General features: G+C 36.8%; 5 protein-coding genes across 5 annotated transcripts; 3 read left to right on the top strand and 2 right to left on the bottom strand.

Moving 5' to 3' along the window:
• Positions 1-3,440: 3,440 nt before the first annotated feature.
• Positions 3,441-7,168, bottom strand: LOC122310828. The gene is made up of 2 exons (XM_043125002.1): positions 4,238-7,168; positions 3,441-4,144 (listed from the first exon to the last, which is right to left on the bottom strand). Exons 1-2 carry the CDS (start codon positions 4,673-4,675, stop codon positions 3,698-3,700), a joined length of 885 nt encoding a protein of 294 aa, XP_042980936.1. The 5' UTR covers positions 4,676-7,168; the 3' UTR covers positions 3,441-3,697.
• Positions 7,169-7,302: 134 nt separating this feature from the next.
• LOC122310827 (K(+) efflux antiporter 3, chloroplastic) lies at positions 7,303-18,546 on the bottom strand. The gene is made up of 19 exons (XM_043125001.1): positions 18,179-18,546; positions 16,928-17,314; positions 16,248-16,349; positions 15,184-15,264; positions 14,010-14,111; positions 13,086-13,163; positions 12,346-12,414; positions 12,159-12,209; positions 11,746-11,859; positions 11,567-11,668; positions 11,346-11,480; positions 10,312-10,493; positions 10,074-10,209; positions 9,406-9,477; positions 9,202-9,303; positions 8,823-8,984; positions 8,443-8,532; positions 8,174-8,335; positions 7,303-7,838 (listed from the first exon to the last, which is right to left on the bottom strand). Exons 1-19 carry the CDS (start codon positions 18,212-18,214, stop codon positions 7,551-7,553), a joined length of 2,451 nt encoding a protein of 816 aa, XP_042980935.1. The 5' UTR covers positions 18,215-18,546; the 3' UTR covers positions 7,303-7,550.
• Positions 18,547-19,798: 1,252 nt separating this feature from the next.
• LOC122309378 (leucine-rich repeat extensin-like protein 2) lies at positions 19,799-21,181 on the top strand. The gene is made up of 7 exons (XM_043122855.1): positions 19,799-19,858; positions 19,937-20,029; positions 20,106-20,195; positions 20,272-20,361; positions 20,609-20,698; positions 20,792-20,881; positions 20,981-21,181. Exons 1-7 carry the CDS (start codon positions 19,799-19,801, stop codon positions 21,179-21,181), a joined length of 714 nt encoding a protein of 237 aa, XP_042978789.1.
• Positions 21,182-21,205: 24 nt separating this feature from the next.
• LOC122309381 (protein FAR1-RELATED SEQUENCE 5-like) lies at positions 21,206-22,069 on the top strand. The gene has a single exon (XM_043122858.1). It carries the CDS (start codon positions 21,206-21,208, stop codon positions 22,067-22,069), a length of 864 nt encoding a protein of 287 aa, XP_042978792.1.
• On the top strand, positions 22,066-23,591 carry LOC122309385 (protein FAR1-RELATED SEQUENCE 1-like). Its single transcript, XM_043122860.1, has 4 exons — positions 22,066-22,587; positions 22,642-23,217; positions 23,328-23,396; positions 23,505-23,591. The coding sequence occupies exons 1-4, from the start codon at positions 22,066-22,068 to the stop codon at positions 23,589-23,591; spliced, it is 1,254 nt and encodes a 417-aa protein (XP_042978794.1).
• The last annotated feature ends 1,279 nt before the right edge of the window (positions 23,592-24,870 follow it).

Genomic DNA, 24,870 nt, shown 5'->3' on the forward strand with positions numbered 1-24,870 from the left:
TTAATCTGAACATAATTTATTTAATTAAATCTATCGTATATTAAAATTTTAATACAATTTATATAAATAACGAATGGTATGATATGACTTTCTTAACCCATTTGATAATTAGTTTTTATTAGATTAACTCGAACATAACCGACACGTTTAATCCATTCAACCAATTTTACTTGTTTCATGTAAATGAATTGAGCTTACCTTATATTTATTTATTTTATCTCAATAAATATAATTTCATAAATAATACAAAGATAACTATATAAATTATTCACAATTATAAATGGATTCATAATAACATATTTTATTATTAATATCCTAAGTCCTAACCAATTATATAAATCAATTTATATTTTTATAAAATAAAATTACATATTAACTAAAAAAAGTTTAATATTTTGATATATTAAGTAGTCAAATATTAATATTAATATGATATCCCAACAAAAGAAATGCATGTAAAACTAACATTTATAAAATTTGATAATATAATTTATTCCGATTATATGGGTTAATTTATTGATGATACGTTACAATGGTGGTATTCATGTCTGAAATTTATTCATTCTAGAGTTTCTATAGATGCTGCCATGTAATTGTCCCATGATTGATTATACTTCTCTTCTTTATGAATGCAAGTCTGCTTTTCTATTAAAAAAAAATATGCTTATTTCGTGTCGGGTTCACAGATCATGTGATATACTGTTACCCGTAAGTAATATACCTTATAGATTCATACACACGTTGTTGTAAGTTCTAAAATTCACATAAGGTAGACATAATGTTCTTTTACTTAAGAAAGAAGTATAGAACTGATAATCAATTACGCATGAATGGTGAAGATTACAATCAATAAAAGTTGGAGCTTTTAATTGAAAACACATGATTTACCTTTGATCACAATAGTCATTTGGAGTGATTGTGATAATTAGACGTGTGAGTTTTACCTTAATTGAGTTCAGCAGTTACAAAACCGGGAGGGACTGATATTTAAGAAATCAGGGATATATTAGTAATCCGGATATTATTTGAAATTTGGTTTGAGACCGTTGGTGGATGTGCCTCTTAGAGCATCCACATTTGGTTCCCCATCCCCATCCCTATAATTTAACTCAAAATCACATTTCCTCAAATTTATCCCTAAATTTTATTCATCTTCTAAAAACCTCCTACATCCCATTCCCCATCCCTATCTCTATTCTATTAAATAATATTTCTCTATTCTTTTTTTATTATTTTATTCTCTCTCTTCTATTTATAATCCTAACTACTAACTCTTTTGTCTTATTATCTTTTTTTCAAATATCAGTTTCTACTAAATATTTATATGATTTTGACTACCCAATATAGTATTTTTTCAAATCTTAAATCGTATTATAAAAATAGTAAATTTTATTAATAAATTAATGCATTTTCTAACGTGATGAAAAATTATTTTAGAATAGTACTCTTTATCAATTAAAGATTAATTAGGATCCGTAGTCACGTATTGATGATATAATTTGGTAAATTGGTTGTAACGGTAATATTACATGTCCTTTCTCCAACGGTCATATTTTTTGTCCTTTTTACAACGGTAATATTTTTTGTCTTTTTTCCAACGGTAATATTTTTTGTCTTTTCTCTAACGGTAACTTTTTTCGTCTTCTCTCAAACGGTAACATTTTTTGTTTGGAGTGTAACGGTAACTTTTTCCTCTATAAATTAGCGTATTGCTAACATTCACATTCTCACAAATTCAAGTCTCATTTCATTTATAGAACAGAGATTCAGCCCTATCCTTTGATCTCCCACTCCCTTCATCAAATGGCTCGTACCTTCTTTCGCAAATTATTGACATACGTATCCTCTGAAGATGATAGCGATGTTCATACTGAGGAGGTCGATGGACAGTCATCGAGGCAGCGTGACAATAGGCACCCACGTAAGTTTATTCGGCGTGATCATGCCCAGGGGCAAGAGCGCCTATTTCGTGATTATTTCACAGAGAATCCAGTATATCCCTCGAATCTATTTCGAAGGAGATTTCGGATGAGCCGTCCTCTATTTCTTCGTATTCTAAATGAGGTAGAGTCTTACGAGCCGTATTTTGTCCAGAGAAGAGATAATGCCGGAAGACTGGGTTTATCTTCTATGCAAAAAATAACCGCAGCACTTAGAATGATGGCGTATGGGGTTACTGGAGATTTTATGGATGAATACATACGTATTGGTGAAAGCACCGCAATGGAGAGCCTAAAAAGATTCTCTGAGACAATAGTAAGTGTTTTTTCAGATGAATATTTGCGGTCTCCAAATGCTAATGATATAGCCCGATTGCTGTTGGTTGGTGAACAACGAGGATTCCCAGGAATGCTCGGAAGCATTGATTGCATGCATTGGAAGTGGAAAAATTGTCCCGCAGCCTGGAAAGGTATGTACTCTGGCCACATCCGTGAACCAACTATTATTTTAGAAGCAGTTGCTTCATATGATCTTTGGATATGGCATGCATTTTTCGGTATGCCCGGTTCACATAACGACATTAATGTGCTAGAAAGATCTTTTATTTTTACGGAACTTGCTCAAGGGCGTGCTCCTGCAGTCAATTACACTATCAATGGCAACGACTACACTATGGGGTATTACCTTGCGGACGGTATTTATCCGAAGTGGCGAACTTTTGTGAAGACGATTCCATCACCACGAGGGAACAAGAAGAAGCATTTTGTGAAAGCACAAGAATCCGCAAGAAAAGATGTCGAGCGTGCATTCGGGGTACTTCAACAACGATTTGCTATCATTCGTGGACCTTCCCGAATGTTCAAAGTGAAGGACCTAACAAATATTATGAAAGCATGTGTTATTTTGCATAATATGATCATTGAAGACGAACGTGATGATAGTGAGAGTCTGAACATTGAGTATGATCAACTTGATGATGATCTCCCAGAATTGTCACGCAATCATACAATTGAGCTTACGGACTTCATCCAGCGTCATCATCATATTAGAGATAGCTCGGCACATCATCAGCTTCAAGAAGATCTAATTGAACATCAATGGTTATTATATTCCCAACATTAGCCCTGTCGCATTCAAACTATGACCTCTTTTCCTTCGTGTTATTTACTTTTATGTTTGAGTTGATATGGCATGCATTTGTATTTCCTTTAAGTTATTTAGCCATTTATGTTTAACTTAATTTGCTTTGAGTTTGTATTTCCTTCGTGTTATTTACTTTTATATTTGAATTGATTTGCTTTGCACATTACAGTCCTTGAGTATAAGCTTTGCAATCTATATGATGATGAAAATTTAATTTTTAATAAAAATTAAATTTATAATAACATATTACCTGCACAAGCATATTGAGGGACAATACAACAAATGCTAAAAACAAAAGATATCACATGCATTTTATACATTTATCATTGTTCAAAACAAAAAATACAATATACAACTGAAAATGGTAATATTAAAAAACAAGAAGTTCAATCTTGGGAAGTATTGCGTCTCGCCATGATTTCCCTCTGGAGTTGCTGGAAATATAACCGCTGCATTTCCGGCATGCCACTCACGTCCATCATCATAATGCGCTGATCTTGATCTTTCGTGGCGAGCTCCACTTTCTGCGCCTCCAACCTCAACCTTTCGTCCTCTTGACGAATTTTAGCGAGCTCCTTTTCCCTCTCAATTAACATCTTCTCGGCCTCCAACCTCAGTCGTTCATCCTCAAGGCGTATTTTTTTTCCTCTTTTTCCTTGTCATACTCCATCTTCTCGGCCTTCATTCGATAAAACTCTTTCTCCTGAGCGCGTGACTCCTCCAAAAGAGTATACTTCATCTTCCTGAGTTGGAAATTTTCTTCTGCTTGCTTGCCTTGGACCTTTCGTTTTCCTTTCTCAGCTTTCCTTCCAATTGGTCGGTCCAACTCGATAACTTCATTCTCCATGACTTCATCCGCCTCCATATCAAAAGTTGAATCAATTGTAGCGCCAGAACATCGAGTTGGGGTCGGGGATGGGGACATCGTCTTCCTTCGTTTTGGATCCTCCTTTGTGGCGCGCCAAATCCACTTAGGTTGGTCCTTCAACAGGTGCCAACAATGCTCAAATTGGAATGAGCACTTTTCTAGCGCTTGGTACATAACCTTGGCCTTGTCGAACTTGCATGGAAAAAAAAAATAAACCAAGGGTTAAACCAATGTAGAAGATAAGAAATTTAAATTGTCAAACAAGAAGACAAGGAGAATTTTTACCTTATCTTGGTCGGTCATGCCACTTTGATTTAACCCTTCAACTTGGGCTAGTTTCGCACAAAATTTGTTTGTGGCCTTTTGGATAACCGACCACCGATGAATTAAAGATTTTATTGTCCGCTCATTTGTGGTTTCTTTAAATTGCTGGAAGTACTCAAAAATTTTTTCCCAAAGTTGGGAGTGTTTTTGATCTGTTCCCTGAACAGCATCAAGGCTACAATTTAGCCAAGCGGAGACAAGTAACTTGTCTTCTTCGGGGGTGAAATTCGCACCCCTAACTGATTTCCTAACGCCGATGGGCTCGTTAGGGGGTAGGGTTGGAGAGTCATCAAGGGTCAACGGAGAAGTCCCACTTTGCCCATCGTAAGTGGGGTCGAGTTGAGGATCTTGACTAAGGAGGTTGGTGAAGTACATACTAGTCAAGTCTTGTGAATCCATCTCTAAAAAAACATTTAGAGATTAGAAAAGATATACATTTAATGTATGGTTTTTGATCAGGGCTCAGGAACCGAATGAGGATACAAAAGATAAGCTTGCCACCCACTCATGGCTGCAACGACCGGTTGCCAGGACTTGTTGGCCGTCCGGGTTACTTACCCTTTGAGCAGATGGCCATAAATCTCCCTAATCCTAACATACGGTTGTCATCATCACAGCCGAGGGGGTTTAATTTACACATTACAGATCTATGCAACAGAATACAAACAACAACAAACAGCATGCAAATCACAAAACACAAAATAAGAGCATTCACATCCGGTTCCCCATATTGAATAAGACAATGAATGTGGCTCAGAATGGTGTAAATATTGACAACATGCGTAATCAAGGAGTCCAACATCGAATGGCTGCAAAACCTCACCCGAACCCCGATTGCAGTTTATGGAGAGTACCACAAACTGCAACTTGGTGTATTCGAGTAACGATTACCCCGCCATATCGATGGGGCCCCAATTACATATAAAAATAACCCCATCATCACAGCCTAATTATATTCCCCCCTCCCCCGAATGACACGAAACACTGCAAATGACCAAACACTATCATCAAATTAGATAGATATTCAAACAAGGTATGCATGTTTTTTCCCCAGAAGATTACATGTATTTTTTATTATAGCTCACAATCTCTATTGAATAATCAATAATGCATTTGAATATGGAATTGAATATCATAGACTCCAAAAGATGAAGCAGCAAACAGAAGAATAACCGAATTGGATATACATGATTTCCCTCTGCATATTATATATATAAAACAAAAGAAACCCAAGTGAACTACAATACGTTTTGGCAAATTTTCATGCAACCAAGAAGTACAAAAGAAACCAAGAACTAGATTTGAAACCAAATCTGATGCATGAAACCAATAAGACCAAAAGAAACCAAGAACTAGTAATGAAACCAAATCAAATTCATGAACCCAAGAAGTACAAATGAAACCAAGAACTACAAAACCAATTCTGGAAAATTTCATGAAACCAAGAACTAACTTGATAACCATTTGTACAAAATAAACCAAGAACTAGTAATGAAACACTATCATCAAATTAACTCAACCCAAGAAGTACAAATGAAACCAAGATTTACAAAAATATAATCTGAAATATTTCATGAAACCAAGAACTACAAAAGATTCCTCCATCAAATTCATGAAACCAAGAACTACAAAGAAACCAAGAACAATTGTTTCTGAAACCAAGAACAATTTAATGAAACCAAGAACAATTCCATGAAACCAAGACCTACAAAAGAAACCAATGTTACCAAAAAAAAAAAAGAAACAAGATCTACAATGAAAAGCAACCAAATTCGGTGTAATTAAACCAATCTTCAACCAAAGGTCCAGAATAGTCAAAAAATAAGAGGTTCAGCCGAGGTTTAGTTTACACAATCAACTGCTGATAATCGGCCAACAGATGCATAATATGTTCGATCATCACAGATTCAAGAAAGGTATGGCACACTTCCAAGCATTTACAAAGTGAAGAGATTACTGGAAAAAAGCCAACAGAAAGCACCAAACTTCACGTCCCCCTTCCATTGAGCATAATCACAGAACATCACAGAACCACAAACAAACAGTGATTCCAACTATCAAATAGAGCCATGCCGATATAATCATAGAGAAGAAAAATACCAAATGTGGCTCACAACTAACCAACAAGATAGCCAAGCATAATCACAACCCCACCCGAAGATAGCCAAGCATAATTACAATCCCAGGTAATGGATAAAATCGCAGTTAAAGATATCAAAATGCCCCAAATAAACTCAACAAAATCAGTTCCCAAAAAATCCCCAAATTCGAAACCGGAGGTCCCCTGCATATCTAGGGTTTTTTTCCAACCCAAAACCCTTTGAAATTTTGTCCTAATTTATCCAAAAACAGCCTCAAAAAAGAACCTACCACTGCCGAAAAACAGAGTCTTGAGATTTATGAAAATGAAACCAAAATTTCACAACTTCATTTTCGGCCAACAGATGGGGATTGTCGAATCAAATATCATTCAAAGTCAAAAAAATCTGGAATGGGCATACCGGTGTGATGCGAGATTCAGGGAAGTCGGAGAGATGAAGGGCAGCCAACCGTCGCAAGGTAGAAGACGCGGGATGTCGAAGGAGAGAGGGAACCGAAATCACATTTGGGGATGTACAGTGAGTCCCCATATATGGGGACCTACTGTAGCGACCGGAAAGTTTATCCCCATTTTGGGGAACCGGATGGAGGAAGATTTTAGCTCAAACCCTAAATTTTTCCCCAAAATATGAGGATGCGGAAGAGATGGGGAGCCGGATGCGAGTGCTCTTATTCCGAGTTCCTTTTCTGATTGTTGTTTCCCTCTCTGCCTCTACCTCTCTCCCTCACGCATCAGGGGACTTGTTCCCTTGCTTGTGGTGTAACTTCCAATTCAACTCCTTTTCTTTCTTTTGTTCCCAGAAACTCTTGCAGAATTCAATCAGAAAAACTAAAGTATCTGGCTTTTTGCTTCGGCCTTTCAATGTATATTTCATCAGAGCCACATTAAGGAACATAAATTTCAAAAAAAAGAAGATACATGCGAGGAAGCGAAAAGGTAACATTTTTATTAATCGAGTATTTTCATCAAATTACACAATATACATGGTGTGGTTCATTCAAAAATGACTGGCCTCTCTTTTTTCTTTGCCGGATCAATCCTTGTCACCCTTTAAAATGTTTAGCTTGTTACTTTCTGTGAGTCGTCTGTACTGTTAGGCTTGCCAAAAAACAAGAATTGTTTACCCCAGAGAGAGAGCGAGAGGAGTCAAGGGCATTTCTAGTTTGCAAGTTTTTAAGATTCATCTGTAGCTGCTATGCAAGGCAGTGACGGATCCACCATATTTTTGTCTCCCTCAGCATCTTCAGACTTGACTGGTAAACTGTTACCCAGTTCACAATACAAAACGCCATTGCCTGAATTTTCAGACTCCTTGAGCTCAGTATTGTATGTCGCTTGATCTACTCCTCCTTGAAGCCCCAAAAGACGAGATGCATCCCTCAGGTTCGCCCTTGATAATATGTCTTTGGATGAAGTTGAAGAAATGGGTGCTTGGTCACCAACTAGGTCAGCAACTCTCACCTTAGCAATCAAACCCATTAGTACCACTAGTAAATTATAAGCAAAACTAAATTAGTAGCACAGAAACAATTTTAAAGCAACAGAGTAATTTCTGATGCTAAAGAAGAAAGGAACAGCCATACAGCATTATATCAAACTTAAATCATCAAACTTGTCCCCGATGTTAATTCAAGATAATTAACTGAAAAGGAAAATACAGTCCGAAAGAGGGGACAGCTGTTTAGAAATATGGTTAACAGCACGACGAAAAGTCAGTGCAGATCAGTTCCTTGTATTGAAATTTATTTGAAGACTGACCTCTGACGTTACATTGAACCAGATCATATTATAAGTACCTGTAATGGCTTCATGATTTCCAATTCTCGATCATCAGTTTTTCTGAGTCCATCTTGAGCTTGTAGCTCCATGGAGTCACGAACAAGCTGACTCAGAAAGTTTACATCGTCAGACATGATACCAAGTCCTTTCAAAAGTTTAGAGCCCAGCTGTAAACTTGTCTGCGTTAATAATGTGAACACTTTAGTCAGCCTGTCCAGGCCAAACCATAGGAACGCTATCTAGTTAAAAGTCCAAAAAGATAAACTAAGATTCAATCTGCTAATACCTCTGCATTTTCCAATATAGCATCTGTCACACCTGCTTTCTTTAGATCTAAAAGATGCTTGAGGTCCTGAGCTCTTGCATAAATTGGGATCTGATTGATAGATTTTTTTCTATGAGACTCACAATCAAACCAGAAAAAATAGAGACCACAAATATAACTTTAACTCTGTAGTACATTAATAAAATTTATGTAATAACAAATACTCTTATATGGCACCTAAGTAAACCCACATGGATTTTTTTTTCAGTCTTTCTGCTTTCTGTAGTGACCTGACTCTCCGATCATGTATGTCATGGTTTTCTGACCAACACATGCTATTCTATGGCATCACATGCACATGCGAGAGAGAGAGAGAGAGAGAGAGAGAGAGAGAGGATTACTGCAGGGAAAGCAAGTCGAAGTCTTTGAACAGCCTCAATTGTCCTGTCCCTCCCTGTGTACATAACCATGACAGCTTTTGGAGAAGAGATACCAGCAGACTGCAAAACTGCTGGGCGCGACCCGTCCCCGTAAAGAGTTGGAAAACCAAGTTTTCTGGATGCCTGTTAACTTAATATTAAAAAAATTATATATATATATATATATATATATATATATATTTTGACATGGAACCTCATCAAAGCAGGGCCCTTTAGATCAACACTGGGAGCTAAACCCCAGATATCATTACTTTGCACTATCTCTTAATTAACATAAAACAAAGAGGAACTGAGTCAAACTGTAGAAAACAGTCTTTTAATCCTAACAAATCTTGCTTACCTTCACTACAGAAGGATCAAGATCAAAGGCAACATAATGCATTCCCAAAGCATCACCATCTAATCCAGAAGCCAATGGGGTGGACAAGAAATTGGCAAGGACCTGCATATGAATTATTCAAAATATGAACAAAAATACATTTTCATTGGCATCATGAGTGAATCCGTGAAAATGAAAGTAATTATCGTATACTCATTATTTTACCTGACCCATTTGTCCAAACCCAAGGATGACCACAGGCTCACTGACATCAAAGCCTCCCATCTCAGCAGCTTTCTGTAAAATATTCATATTTCAATTGAGGTACACTGAAATGTTACTGAAGAAATGGGAAAATACTGAATCTGTAATTATCAAGTTAGCAGAATTGGTGTTGTATGAATATTTACACATATATTTACAGAGCTTTGCTACTCATCATCCCACACACCACACTTTAAAAAAAAAAAAAAAAATTGTTTTTGGTTTTCTTCTTCTTAAACTAATTGAATTCTTCTCCTCATCATCCATATACCACACATTTGGTAAGAGAAAAAATAAATAAATAAATAAATAAGTGTGGTGTGTAGGGATTATGAATAGAATTTTTCATATTTACATCAATAGTGCAAGAACTCAGTGATAGTTATGACTTAGTAACTTTAACTACTTGATGAAACACCAGTAAACAGAATGAAAGGAAGGGTTAGAAAAATGCACAAAAATGCAAACAGTTTGGAACCTAAACTAACTAGATCATGTCCACGCATGGCATCTAAGTTGCATCCTATCTCAGTCCTCATATGAGAACTTAATTCAACAAAATCAATGTCCACCATGGTTGGCCCTTGTCATCTATTATATCCATATACTGACAGAGAACCTGGACATACATCATCTGCATCAGAGTTGTCCTCAATAAATTCAGCAGCCCTTCTTCCAGCTTCATTGAGAAATGGGGTTAATGCCATTGACAAGACAACAACAATTATGAGCAGCTTGTTAAGCTCAAGAGGTAACACACCAAGCCTGCTTCCGAGAACACAGAAAATTTTAGGGAAAAAAAAAAAAAAAAAAGAACCAAATGCTTAGTCTGTGAATGGGTATAAATTGAACAAAAATTTGACTCACCTGTTTGCAAGAGAAAAAACTACAAATCCAAACTCGCCTCCTTGAGATAGAAGCAATCCTATTCTCACACTTTCCTGGATAGTCAATCCAACACGGGGACCTATTGCAGTTATGATCAGTGTCTTGATGGCGATCAAACCTGCCAAGAGTGAAAGCACATTTGGCCACTCTCGGAAAAGGAGCTGCAAAGAAAGAGCAGCACAATGCTTAGACCCCCATTAAATTTTAACTTTTTATTATTTAACTTTAAAGCATATTGTCAAAAAGGGACGAGAGAGAGAAACAATGAGTCTCTTAAGTTTGCTATCCCAAAATCATGTTCTTCTCCTTTGATAATTGTAATTACTGATAATAATGATACAAAGTGGGCGATGAGGCCGAAGAGCGAGTTAATCATTGTCATACAGTAGGCCAACATTATAAATGTTTAAACAATTCAAATAAATTGGAAAAACCATAAAAAATGAGAATGTGAGAGGATGCCACATAGGGTTAATCACTGTAGAGCTGCAAACTCAGCCAATAATCGGTATAATGGAGTAGTTTATGATATTATGCGTTTTGCAAATATGAATACATCAATAAACTTACTTATATTAGGGCCAAATATAAATAAAATGTGTCTCCTTGTTGCAGAGGCCAACGGAAATTATGACTTCTCGTGTATTTCTTGTTTTTTAATCTTCCACTAGACAACAGAGCTACTTAAACAGTTAGAAGAGTAAGATAAAAGGCCTCATAACCTTTTTATTTATGTCAGCCACTTCAATTACACAGTTTTATGTCCAATGGATAACACTCTCTATCATGAAGATGAAACTCATAGAATATCATAATGAGTTAATAAAAATCAAAATGCAAAAACATCTGGTCCAGATGAATCATATTCCTTCACCAGAACCTTGCATAATGTAAGACAAAAACCTTATGCATATGTACTCAGTTTCTCATCCTACTAAATTGCAATTAAAACACACAAAAACCAAGAAATATGAGATCTAAGGAACAATCATCATGTTAAATAACCATTATACCTGCGTATCAATGGATGTCCCTGTAGTGACAAAAAACAACCCTAGAAGCAAACCCCTAAATGGCCTTATATCAGCTTCAATTTGTGTCCGGAAATTTGTTTCTGCTAATAGTGCCCCACCTAAGAAAGCTCCAAGCTGCAGTTTGATCAAACTTTATCAATGGATGGAAACTGAAAATATTGATCCCAACAATTCTCCAAGCTTAAGTAATGATATCAAACCGTATCACTGAAGCCCAACTCCTGGGTGAGAAGAGAAGTCCCAGCAACAGTAAGTAGGCAGAGTGCAACAAAAGCCTCTGAGCTTCTCGCTTCTGCAACAACCTAATCAGACAAACTAAATTATTGCCTCTAGGATACAAAGTTGTTTTGGGTCCTTAATAAGTAAACAGAAAACACACCTCAAAAACTCGTCTGAGAAGGAACTTTCCTGCAAGAGAAAGCAGACCCAACCCACCTAAAGCCTTTAAACTTTCTTTAGCAAGCATTGGCCAAATACTTTCCTCTACCAGATTCTGCAAAAACATTGGAGTGCAGGGTCAATGAATCGCATTATATGTGAGAAGACAACATACAAAAGAATAAAAACACAGCATAAAATAACAAAAATAGAACTACAAGGGAATATTCCTGTGAATATGATTAACAAATTCATTAACTATATGCATTACTGACTACTAACGGGCTTATAGAATAGAAGATATGCTGCATCCATCTCAAACAAGGAAAGCTCTACCATCAGTGAACATTAAAGAAAATTGTATTCGAAACTAAAAGCAATTGTATGCTAAGTTCATGGTAAGTTCCTCTGTACCTGGCTCTCTAGCACTGGAAGTATGACTAAGAGCGGGACAACCGCTATGTCCTGCAAATCAACCAGTGGGAAGTCCAAAAGTTACTGACATCATACCATGAGGTCTACTTTGCAAAGACGACCCTAGCAAAATCCAGAAGGGGAAGTAAAAGGGAACATAAGCCCAGGCAGGAGTCTGAAGTAGAACCTGTAACAGAAGTATGCCAAGGGTTGCTGAGCCAAATCTGGTTGGGAGCTCACCTTTCTCTGCAAGAAGCTAGATACTATACTAGGTAAGATCGAAATTATAGTCCAGTATCATTTGCCATGAGGCATATCCGTTAAACAGAAAACACATCGGCACATATACAATCCATTCAATATCCAACCTCCTTTATCAACGTTTTGAACTTGTCTTGATCACTAAGATTCAAATCTACTTCTTATTGCACCATGTGAATCACCTCACCAAAAGTAGAAGCCAGTTTATTGCACCATCCTTAACCTCCAGTTTCAAATCTAATTATTTGGAGAAAGTAATTCAAATGGTCTGCTCAAGAATGGACAAAGAGTAAGGATCCATGTCTCAAGATGTAAGGTTGTTTCGGTTATAAATTCTTCAGCAAGAAATAAGATTCGTAGTGCAATTTTCCAAATATTCATAATGCCACAAAAAAACTAACAAATGATGCAGCTCACAATCAAGTCATAATATCAGAAGAAGCAAGTCAACATAATTGCTCCATTGAGTGCCCATTGTTATTATTTATGACAGTTGAAGAGATTTTTGTACTTTTTGGAACTTTGAAGTTTTTCATCATGACAAGAAATTTCAATAGGAATATTTCCATAATGTGAACCTAAGCTTAGCTATTAGCATTTTCTGTTTAATAAATTATACAAGCATGTTCAAAGTCCAATAGCTGAAATTAGATAATCTAGGAATACCTGCAGAACAAAAGCTGAGGAAGACAGAGAGAGAGCAGCACCAATCACTACAGCCTCATCAATGCTTCTGATGTTGACCTGTAACAATAATTTTTTTTTTTAATAAGTAAACGGTAGTATTAATAAGGATAGGCAAAGCTCAAGTACACAAGATGGTATACAAGAGATAAAACCTATCTAGTTCGTAATATTGGAAACAAGAAAATCATGCAAATTTAGGCCATTAAAATCTACAGCTATAGCCCAAAGGAATAAAGTACGGAAAAATAAAGATTGAAGCTCCTCTAAAGACCGCTCCTTATCTTCAAATGTCCTCTCATTACGTTCTCGCCATATGCACCACATAATGCAAATGGGGACCATCTTCCACCCCTCTAAAGTTAAACTAGATATTAATAGAGCAACATTTTTTTAGGAGTACTATAGAACATGTAGAAGATGGTTATGGTAGCAAGGCTTTTGTTCGACTAGGTCGATATATATAATTAGGAAAACTACATACTCGTCTAATCTATCATAATGCCACAATGGAAGGCCCAAGCCACATCGCTTATACTCCAAAAGGACTAGTCAATGATACAATTGGAGCTCCATTGGAACATTATAAAGAGCAAGAACTTCTCATTCCCAAGTAAAGTGGGATCCTATACACCACCTAACCTTATCGCTTATCAGAATGGGATATCACATCTATACATGTAAATCTATGGACTCGATTCTAGACAAAATATTGTCATTCTATTCTATAACATGGATTTGATGCAAATTGAGGTTGCAACAAGTTCAGCAAGTCACACCATGAAAATCCCATGTCATGAAATTCAGGTGCAAATAAAAAATGGATAACAACAATGATAAAAAAAAAAAAAAAAAAAATGTGATTACATGCAAAATATTAAAGATGTCTCAAAAAAGAGTTCTCACCAAATCAGGCCTTGAGTGAAAAAGAAATTCCAAAATTCTTGTTCCAATGGCCCCATTAGGAGGAAGTTCAAATGCTGTGAAAGCAAGAGTACATAACACAACCTTCAAGGGCAAAGATTGGAGAAACAAAAAGGTAAACAAAGATCAGTTAATCAATGTAAAGACTTGCCCAGAATTCATAGAAGTCTTAATTATTTTTGGCCACGCAACTCCAACAACAACCCGTAAAGAGTAAATGCAAGCTAAACATATAAACTTACAAGAAACAGGGCATGTATGGAATACAGTATAACAAAGCTAAGACAAGGGGATTCTTTACTGAACAATATACTAATACACTTCTAATAATATTAATGAAATATTTCTTTGAACCCAGTTAACTCATTTTTCATGGGATTTCTCTGTTAATGCTTAGGGCGAAGAAATTAACTGCCATGTATATTACGTAATTTCCCTAAAGTAATGAACCAGAGTAAACAGGAAGCTGAATAGTTACATGCATACAAATACAGGAAACAAAGAAGAGAGAATTTTGATCATGGACCTTGAAACTTATATATATGGACCTAAAACTACTATGCTAATTGCTTGAGCAAGAAATTTCATAATCATTTCCAGGAGTGGTTTATCCAACCCAGCTAGCCAATCAATATTGCAAATATCCAGTGGTTCCTTGTTGGAATTTGAGCATTTTAGGTTTGAACGTAGCCAAACAAAACTGCTCAAAACATTCAACCAAAAACATATCCCTAAAGCAATATTTTTTTACAAGCATGAGAAAACTGAGTTCCAACTCCAGATCTTATCAAAAATATTTATTTCTCGCTCCAAACAGCACCCAGCATTGACAACAAGTTTTTAAAAGCCATTTGCTGCCCAAATGCAAGCACAATACTCTTCTAGTGTTTGTTGATGCCAACCAAATAAAACTCCAAGAATAGGATATAATCAATTATATGCAAAATTAAACTTTGATACATCTTGCAAAACCAAAAGGTTCCAGCAATTTCATATCATGTATGTCACAAAAACTTGATAAATAATTGTCTCACAACTGTCATGTTTCATGTTCCGTAATAATGCTAAATAACAGAAGAAACATATGTACCATCTGATTTGCAAGAATATTCTACCCCTCTGGACAATAAGATCTTAGCTTTTGTCAACATCATACCTGAGTCAATCCCATGCCAAAGGCATATTTTGCAAGAGCTTTCAGGCGAGCAAATGAAAGCTCCAAGCCCATCTCAAACAGCTGAAACATTAAATTTATTGATAAAAAATCAATGACAATCAAGATAGATGGCACAGTATATATTACAAGTGGGCAAGGTGATTGTTATTCAAATTATAGCCTTCAATTTTTCAGACTTAAAAAATTACTTATAAAAAAACTCAGTTAAAAATCTGAATCAAGAAATACATATCCACAAAGTCATGCAACAAAGACGAACATTTCAGCTAAAAACATTCCCACATATCTTCCTGTGGGTATTAGCTCTCACAAATCAGCACAGGAGATCTAAAATACGTCCCAATGCCCTAACTTTCAATACAATGGGTAGGCGCAAGCAATGATCTACTGAAGAAAAAATATTTCGAAGGTAGATGCATTCTTGATTAAGCATCAAACAAATATTAGAAAGTGATGTTTTCCAATAGATTAAAATCACATTTTATGATAGTTTGCACCAATAAAAAAAAGCAGAAACATCAAATTCAGCATATGAAACTTATAATTGCAAACGTTGAGATCTCACTATAAAAGAGGAACTAAATGGTACGTGAATCATTCCCTGACTTGACATAAAACAAGTTGCATGCTCCAGTGTACCTGGGCTATGCCTATCTTTATATCAATAAAATATCTTATTATTTATCAAAAAATAAATAAAACAAATTGCATGCTCAGGTCTCAACTATGCAGTATGGATAAAACAAAGTTCCCCTTATAGGGTAAAGGGCTATAGAATGATAAGCATTTCATCACACAACACTGCAAGGAGACATGTATGGAAACGTAATTTGAGACCACTAGTTTCACTAGTAAGTACTACAAAAAAGCTCCAATGCATTGTATTCTGATTTTGAACATTTATTCTATTTAAGGACAATGATAATGATGAAAAAATTGTCATTTTTCCATGGTTAAATATGGTAATAAAAATTACAACACAGTGGTGATAGTGGATAATCTGTCTAAAAGTTATAAGTTGCACCCAAAGCAATTAAGCTTACCAAAAAAAGAATACCCCATTCAGACAGAACTTTCACGTCAGTAAGATTCCTAAACAAGCCAAACTGATTGAGGACAATCCCCCCAAAGAAGAAACCAAGTATCTGCAAAGGATCAGCACTAAATCAGTACAGAACTGAAATAACAAACTAAAAAACTACTGCAGCTGTCTAATTCTACCACACTATTCAAATATGAGCTTTGTAAACCATTCAAGAATAATGGTTGCAGGAAGTATGCATGTGCATGTAAAGCAGCTTACTTTTTCGTATTCTTTTACATAAATACATTCTAATATCGGTGCAATATTGACTGATCAAGTAATTTGTATACAAATATTTACCTTATAGCTTATATAGTATATGCATGTATACCACACTAGATCAAACTAAGTAATTCATGTTAGATATCTTGCTCAAGAATAAACCCATTCATAACATTCATCTGGTTGTGTGAGTGAGCTGGGTTGAGTGAGCTGGGTTCTTTCTCAATGCTTATCCTTACATTCTCAAACCTTTAGGAAAGAGCATATGTCAAATATAACTCAACCTTAAAAGAATATGTCTCATGTATGTGCGAGAGAGAGAGAGAGAGAGAGAGAGAGAGAGAGAGAGAGAGAGAGAGAGAGAGAGAGAGAGAGTAATTTTGAAGAAAAAGATTAAAGTACTGAAGTTTTACTTACTGGGCTAGCTCTAATGATCTTGAAGGCCGGAACAACCAAGACAGTCACAGCTAAGAATGTCAAGGTATCCGAACCTAAATCATTAATGACCTCAAGAGCATTGGCAACATCAATTGCTGCATATACCCGGGATCTTTCCCGAGGGGCCAATCTATGGTTAAAACAGAATCCTCCCCAATTAGATACCGAGGGAAATAATGAATGTGCCCCGCCAAAAAAATATCCTGAAACAAAAGAACTCTGACTCATCCTATAATTGATGGCATATGATGATAGACACACTTGCTGGTTTCGGGAATAAGGCATTTGAATATATTTTCCACCAAGTCGTGAAGTAGCATGGGAGCAAGCCCCAATTGGGCTCTTTTGTTTGAATATGTCATATCCCTACAAGGGGACAAACAATTGAAATAGATCAGTATAAAGAAATACGTTTACATATAATGATAAAGTGCAGACAATTATATTCTACTAAGATTGAACGAATGTAAATCATCAAATGCTTTTAAAGATTAATCAGGAATGAAAGTTGAGATAGTGAGTATCATGATGTCATTCATGCACCAATTGCTGCAAATTTTTCCAAAGAAAAGATAAAATGCACGAGCGCATCAAAGAGATTAACTCAGACCATCATAGAACTAGCTAAATTCTCAGAATTATTGAATATGGAGTTCAATCCAAAACCAAATTACATACAATTTAGGATAAAAAACTAATGCATTTACAAATTAATTCCAAACAGCGATTCAAAACCTGTGGCTGTGTTAATTCTCTAGTTATTCCATTGGCGAACCAGATTTTCAATAGTGGATAATTCAGAAAATTTTAGGCAAAACAAACCACAACAACATGGCGTGAAGAAATTCAACGGATATTCAGTATTCTACCCACTTCACCCAATCAAAGTTACTAGTGGCTCTAATTAATTTTAAGCAAAAGTTGAAAGCAATAGGAGCTTGTTGGGAAGTTGATGGAGTAGTTAAGGTACAGATATGAATGATGGTGTACCAGTGCACACACGTGACGTTAAGGTGAACTATTGTTGTTCTTGCCTTTTTTTCTTTATTTCTTGAATGAATAAAGTCAATAATTCTAAATTCAATTAAAGCTCCATGAAACATAAGAAAAATCCATCATTGCAATAAAAAAAACATAGAAAACGAATATGGCTAGCCAAGAAAGCACAAGAAATGCTAAACAGGAACTGAGCCAAGTAACCTGTTAAAAATCTGGCGTAGTATATGGTACCTTAGATCTTTGGCAACGAGGAATTGACTCCAACATAGTGCTCGCTGCTCAGGCTTATGAAGCAAGAACCCCCAACTTGAAGTAGTTACAGTGCATTTGCTCGGTTTTACTGACAAACCCAGATATAAAATTGCATATATCTCGTGGGGAAGAAAAGGGATGAATTTAAGCTTTGGCTATATTTATACGGCTCCGAAAAAGGACGACCACCAAAACTGATACAAAAACAAAAGGCTCAAATTGAGGACGAAAAACGCACACGTTCAAACTCTGTGAGTTTCGAACTTCGGATTTGATGAGTTTTTGTAGACAGAGCGTATTTGTGGAGGAAATGCACGCCCGGACCGGAGCTTGAGTTCGCTCTTGGCCACTAACCTCTCCGGCTGAATTTTAAAAGCACAAGCTAACGTAATGTCCACGTGGCGATAAGTGATTCCACCGTGTCATTATCTGAAACAAAAACAAAAAAAGTAGTGCTATACTTAAGCCTGCATAGTAATTTACACCACACTCTACCGACGTGTAAATTTTTTTTTTAATGCTACAGTACGACGGGAACTTTTTACGCCTAAATTTAAATTTTTTTTAGCTGCTACAGTAAAACGGAAACGTTTTACGCTATTCGGCATTGAATAATCCCCAAAAGTTTCGAAAATTTGCTACTCCCTCCAACGTTGCTCCTCCCGCTCGCCGAACCGATACCCTCTCTGCTGGCTGCAGTCTGCAGTTCGTACCGTCCGGTGTGCTGGCTGCCGATCCTTCTGCCGGTTGCCGATCCTTCTGTCGGTTGCCGAACCTTTTGCCGTCTGCCGTCTGCTGTCTGCCGCACCAACAGGTCTGCGATTCTGTGAGGTAAGAAACTGAGCTGATAGGATTCAGTTTGTGGTTCTTCAGGCAAAGTGGTTTTGATGGCTTCTAATTTGCACTGATAGGATTCAACAGTGCGATTGCTCTTTGGTTGTGATAATGGATTTTAATTTTTTTTTGTTGGATTCCGAGAGGCATTTACTAGGTTTGGGTTTTGCTTAAATTTGTAGGTAAATGGATTGAGAAGATAAGATTAAGAAGAAAAGATTTGCTATATTTTCAACTCAAAACTAAGACAAAATTAATCCACATAGAACTAAAATACATGGGTATCAATTACAGTAGAAATTTTATCTTCTAAGCCCTTTTACCATTTATGCTCTTTTATTTCCGAATTAAATACTGTAATATGGGTATCAATTTTGATTGAGGTTGAGATTGTGGTGTGAGATTATGGAGTGGATTCTAATATTTTGGCATGATTTTGGTATTTGATTGTGGCTTGAAGATTGTGATTTAATATGGCTTTGAAGATTGTGATTTAATATGGCTAGTGCGATTAATTAATGCACTGAACTCAAATTGCCTGGAGTATGTAATGCTAAAAACCGAAAATCAAACAAAAATAAAAAATACAGATCTATAGTTGCACTTCCCAGCCTGTAAAATCAATTACTACATGCTAATCACTGTAGACATAACTAAATAATGTTTAGGACTTCACATTACTATGAAATGTTTATTATAACTGTATGTGGAGCTGCGTTATTGTGATGCATTTATTAATTGACAATTCTAATTTATTATAGTGTTATGGACAAAGAAGAAGATAAAAGGTCACCCAGGCCTTCTACACCAATTCCACCGACTCAGGTATGATACATTGGCCATTCATAAAAGGCATGTGTCTTGATTCCAACTAGTTAATGTATTTTTATTTGTGTATTATAGGGATATTATGGTTCGGGGAGTACTTACTACCCGCCATTTATAATGCGTCCAAATGCATTTCCTAATAAATACACATATACATGGGGTAGCCAGGTACATAGATTTCTAAATATTAATTTTTATCCCGGTAGTTGATTCTTAACCTTTCTAAATCTGTGGTTGATTACAGGCACCACCAATCCCACCTTTTCCAGCAACGTTCATTTACCCTTCGTCGACTAGTGCGCAGGAGTCAGACCGTATGCAACAAACGACCCAGGTATATAGCTTTCTAAACTTTTCAATTTTACTCATTTGTTGTTTATTACCTGTTATAACACGGTGTCTTATTACAGTCTCTACCAATGCCACATTTTCCAACGATGTTCATCTATCATCCATCTAATAATGCAGAAGAGTCGGGCCGTGTTCCACCAACGAGCCAGGTACTTCCTTTATTTTCTTGAATTTTGGTACTTGAATATGTGCATTGTTACCAAGTCTAACATAGTGCTTGATATAAGCCCCCACCAATGCCACCTTTGCCAACAACATTCATCTACCCTCCGTCGACAAATGCTGAGGATTTGGGTCGTGTTCAACAAACGACCCAGGTAGATTGTTGTCAAGTGCATCGATATTTTTTCCTTAATCTGTTTATTATGCCTTCTAACATCGTACACTTTATTACAGACCCCACCAATGCCACCTCCTCCAATGGTATTCATCTACCCTCTCTCGACAAATGCGGAAGAGGCAGGCGTTGTTCAACAAACGAACCAGGTTAGAAATTTGTGCCATTTTTGTGCTTGGTGTCATGAATATTATTTTGTTAATCTATTTTGTTACCCATTCTAACCATGTAATCGATTACAGTCCCCACCAATGCCACCTCTTCCAACTCCATTCATCTACCCTCCGTCGATGACCGCAAAGAAGTCGAGCCATTTTCAAGTAGCCAACCAGGTTAGAAAATTACAACTGGATATTTTGTTTTGTTATTTTTTTCCTTACATTGTTACCCTTACGTTATTTTTTTTTTCCTTACGCCATACCTGAATACAGCCTCCACCAATAACACGACCTCCATCGAGTGATGGAGAGGAGCTGAGAAGCTTTGAAAATTCTTCAACTACTCCATCGACTAATGTGACTGATGCGACATTTATAAGCGAAAATGAAACTACTGTTGGAGGTACATCTCTATTTTCTGAAAAGAATGAAGAATCTGAGGATATAAATGAAGAAAATTCTGATAACCAATGAGTTGAGGAGGATCCCAAAGCAGGTATGAAGTTTGCCACTGATCATGAGCTTATGGCCTATTATAAGCGATATGCCGAGCAACAAGGTTTTGGTGTTATAACACAACGGACGAAGAGAGAGGCCGATGAGAGAGTGAGGTATTTGACGATTGGGTGTGCGCGAGGTGGCAAGTACCAACCTAGCCATAGTAATATATCGAGGCCGCGTCCAACTATTAAAACGGATTGTAAGGCAAGGATAAATGCGCACTTGGTGAAGGGTACTTGGGAGCTGACCAGTGTTGAACTTGCTCATAATCATGACACTGTCAGCCCACAAAAATCTAGATTCTTTAGATCGCACAAAAATCTAGACGAATACAGTCAGAGGATGCTTGATTTGAACGACAGAGCTGGTATTCGAATGAATAAGAATTTTGGGGTACTTGTTGTTGAAGCGGGGGGGTTTGAGAATCTTGATTTTCAAGAAAAAGACTGTCGGAATTTTATTGACAAAGCTAGGAAATTGAGGTTGGGTAAAGGAGGTGGCGAAGCCCTTACTGAGTACTTCAAGCGGATGAGGTCGCAAAATGATGGTTTTGTTTATATGATTGATGTGGATGAGGATTTGAGACTGAGAAATGTGTTTTGGGCTGACGCACGTAGTCGAGCAGCGTATGAGTATTTCGGCGATGTTATTACTTTCGATACGACATATCTTACAAATAGGTATGGTATGCCGTTTGCCACGTTTGTTGGTGTAAATCATCATGGGCAGTCTATACTGTTAGGGGCTGGGTTGCTTTCAAGCGAGGACACAAGTACTTTCGTCTGGTTGTTTGAAGCATGGTTGGAGTGCATGAATGGTCGGGCGTCAAAAGCCATCATTCAGACCAAGACCGAGCAATGAAGAATGCTATTGCTGTGGTATTCCCAAATACTCGCCATAGATATTATCTTTGGCATATAATGCGAAAGTTGCCTGAGAAATTGGGATCTCACGCTGCATTCAATGCAGGATTGAAGACTGCCATCCAGGGTGCCCTTTATGATTCACAGACATGTGAAGAATTTGAAATGAAGTGGGGGCAATTTATTCAGAAGTATGATCTTAGTGATAATGCATGGTTGAATGGATTGTACAATGAGAGGTCCTTCTGGGTACTGGTGTACCTTAAGGGAGTATTTTGGGCTGGCATGAGCACAACCCAAAGGTCAGAAAGTATGAACACGTTCTTCGATGGGTTTGTGCATTCTGGTACAACGTTGAAAGAATTTGTTGACCAATTTGACAATGCGCTCAGGAAAAAGGTGGAGGTCGAGACGACAGCTGATTTCAACTCCGCCAACCAAACCATCCCATGTTCATCCGCATTCCGCATTGAGAAGCAATTTCAAGCAGTGTATACGAGTGCAAAATTTAAAGAGGTACAAAAAGAGGTGTGAGGAATGATTTTATGTAACTGCATATTTATATGCAAGGAGGGTTGCATTTCCACCTACGATGTTTTGGATGAAATTACCATTGATGATGACCATGTGAAGAGTGTCAAGTACACTGTTTATTTTAATGAGGAGGAGGTTGATTTGAAATGCACATGTGCGTTATTTGAGATGAGGGGGATCCTCTGTAGGCATGCATTGAACGTTTGCCAGATGAATAAGATTCATGCATTGCCGGAAAAGTATATCTTGGATCGATGGAGGAAGGATTTAAAGAGGAGATATACGGTGGTCAAAAGTAGCTACGATGACTTGCGATCGAATGCGGACTCACGAAGGTATAAGTTCGTGGTTAAATATTGTGTAAAATTAGCTACCCGTGTTTGCCCAAGTGATGAACATGTTACTGCATTCGTGAGCCACTTGGAGGAGTTTGAGAAAAAATTTCAAGGATTGACACTTGAGTCCGGTTCAAGCAAGGTGAAAGAAACTATAGTCACGGATAAGAGTAAGAAAATCTTAAGCCCGCATGTTGTTCGAGGGAAAGGTAGGCCACCAACGAAAAGGAAGGTTCTGCCTGTGGAGAAGGCAGCAAGAAAGCGAAAGAAACAATCGGTAAAAAATTCTTAAATATAATGGTACTTCTGTTTTATTATGCTTCTGACTGACATCAAATGGTATTTCTAATGGGAGTTATGTTTTTTTTTATGTTCAAATTTATTTAGACATGTAGGAAAATATTTGATGATGCATCACAGGATGGTGAGTTATCAGAAGCTCCAGAAAGTGATCAGGTAATACATATTGAGCTACCCGTGGCATTATTGTGATGTATTTCTTTAAACTTACTATTGCTGTTTTTTTCTAATGGGTTTGTGGTTGTTTATTTGAAATTTCTTTAGGTACTTAGTGCATGCAAGGATGATTATGTTGTACTAACACAGTGCAGTACTTTCACACACCCAACGCCATCGGAAAATGAGAAGTGAGGCTTTGCTACCTAAGCAAGTGCATGGATGTGGGGTGATGTGGTGATGTGGTGGATACCAATTTTGGTTATCTGATTGATGAAGGAAATTTATTGAAGCATGTAGGGGGTTGTCAAGTATTTGGGAGGTTGGTTTGGAAAATTTTAATATGGCTTTATGATGATTTCGATGTGGTGGTAGATGAATAAGATATGAGCTGCCTCGTTGTATTGACTATTGAGTTTAGAGCCGAATATTGACTATTGAGCTCCGATGATGCCAAAAAACTGTTGCGCGAGTTCTTTTTACGCTGGGTGGTTTTAACTTGAGTATTAAATAATTTTTTAGCTTTATGAGGAAAACTAATTGTGACGCCGCCAAATTCCGTTTGGGATTAGACGAACATTTGAAACGTCGAGACATATAACACAAGGTTACCTGCCCCCGTTCATGACATATAAGATGCAATATTCCTAACATGCATCTAACAATATGCAATATTCGCAGCGGATAAATTTTTTCTTTAGCAATACTATGCACCAAATTGAAAATATCCCAAATGCTTAAAACATACTTCATACATAAAAATCCATTGAACAATTAAGATCACAACACTAGTCCAAAATGGTTATGATCCAAAAAGTAGTAGAGATGCAACTCAATCGTACAAGTAGTAATTTACGTTAATTACTATATCAACATTTATGTCGCACCGTCACTTAGTCAACTGTGTCTAGTTGATTAGCTCCTGATTCTCCTTCAGGTCCTGTAACAAGATCTACCATTCGGGGGGAATGGTAGTTGGGACTACCAAAGTGAGATTTGATTACAAATCTCAGTAAGTTAACAAAAAACTTCCACACAAGCTAATGATGCATGGATGGCAGTAAAAACATAAATGCATAATCAAATTCATAAGTAATTAAAGCATAACTTGGAGTACAACATAGCATAATTGACATAACTTAAATTGAAACATGAACTGAACTTGACTTGACATGAACTTGATCTGAAACTTGACTTAGCATGAATTTGCTTTGAAACTTGAATTAACATGAAAAATACGTTCTCCACAGTTGTTGTGGCCCCATGTATTCTACGTGTAAATACATACTCCACAGTTGTTGTGGCCCCATGTATTCTACACAAACTTGACTTAACATGAAAAATACATACTCCACAGTTGTTGTGGCCCCATGTATTCTACATGTAAATACATACTCCACAATTGTTATGGTCTCATGTATTCTACAGAAACTTATTCTTTAACTGCTTAAATACATACTCCACAGTTGTTGTG

The sequence above is a fragment of the Carya illinoinensis genome, chromosome 5 (assembly GCF_018687715.1).
Source record: "Carya illinoinensis cultivar Pawnee chromosome 5, C.illinoinensisPawnee_v1, whole genome shotgun sequence".
Taxonomy (NCBI): Eukaryota; Viridiplantae; Streptophyta; class Magnoliopsida; order Fagales; family Juglandaceae; genus Carya; species Carya illinoinensis.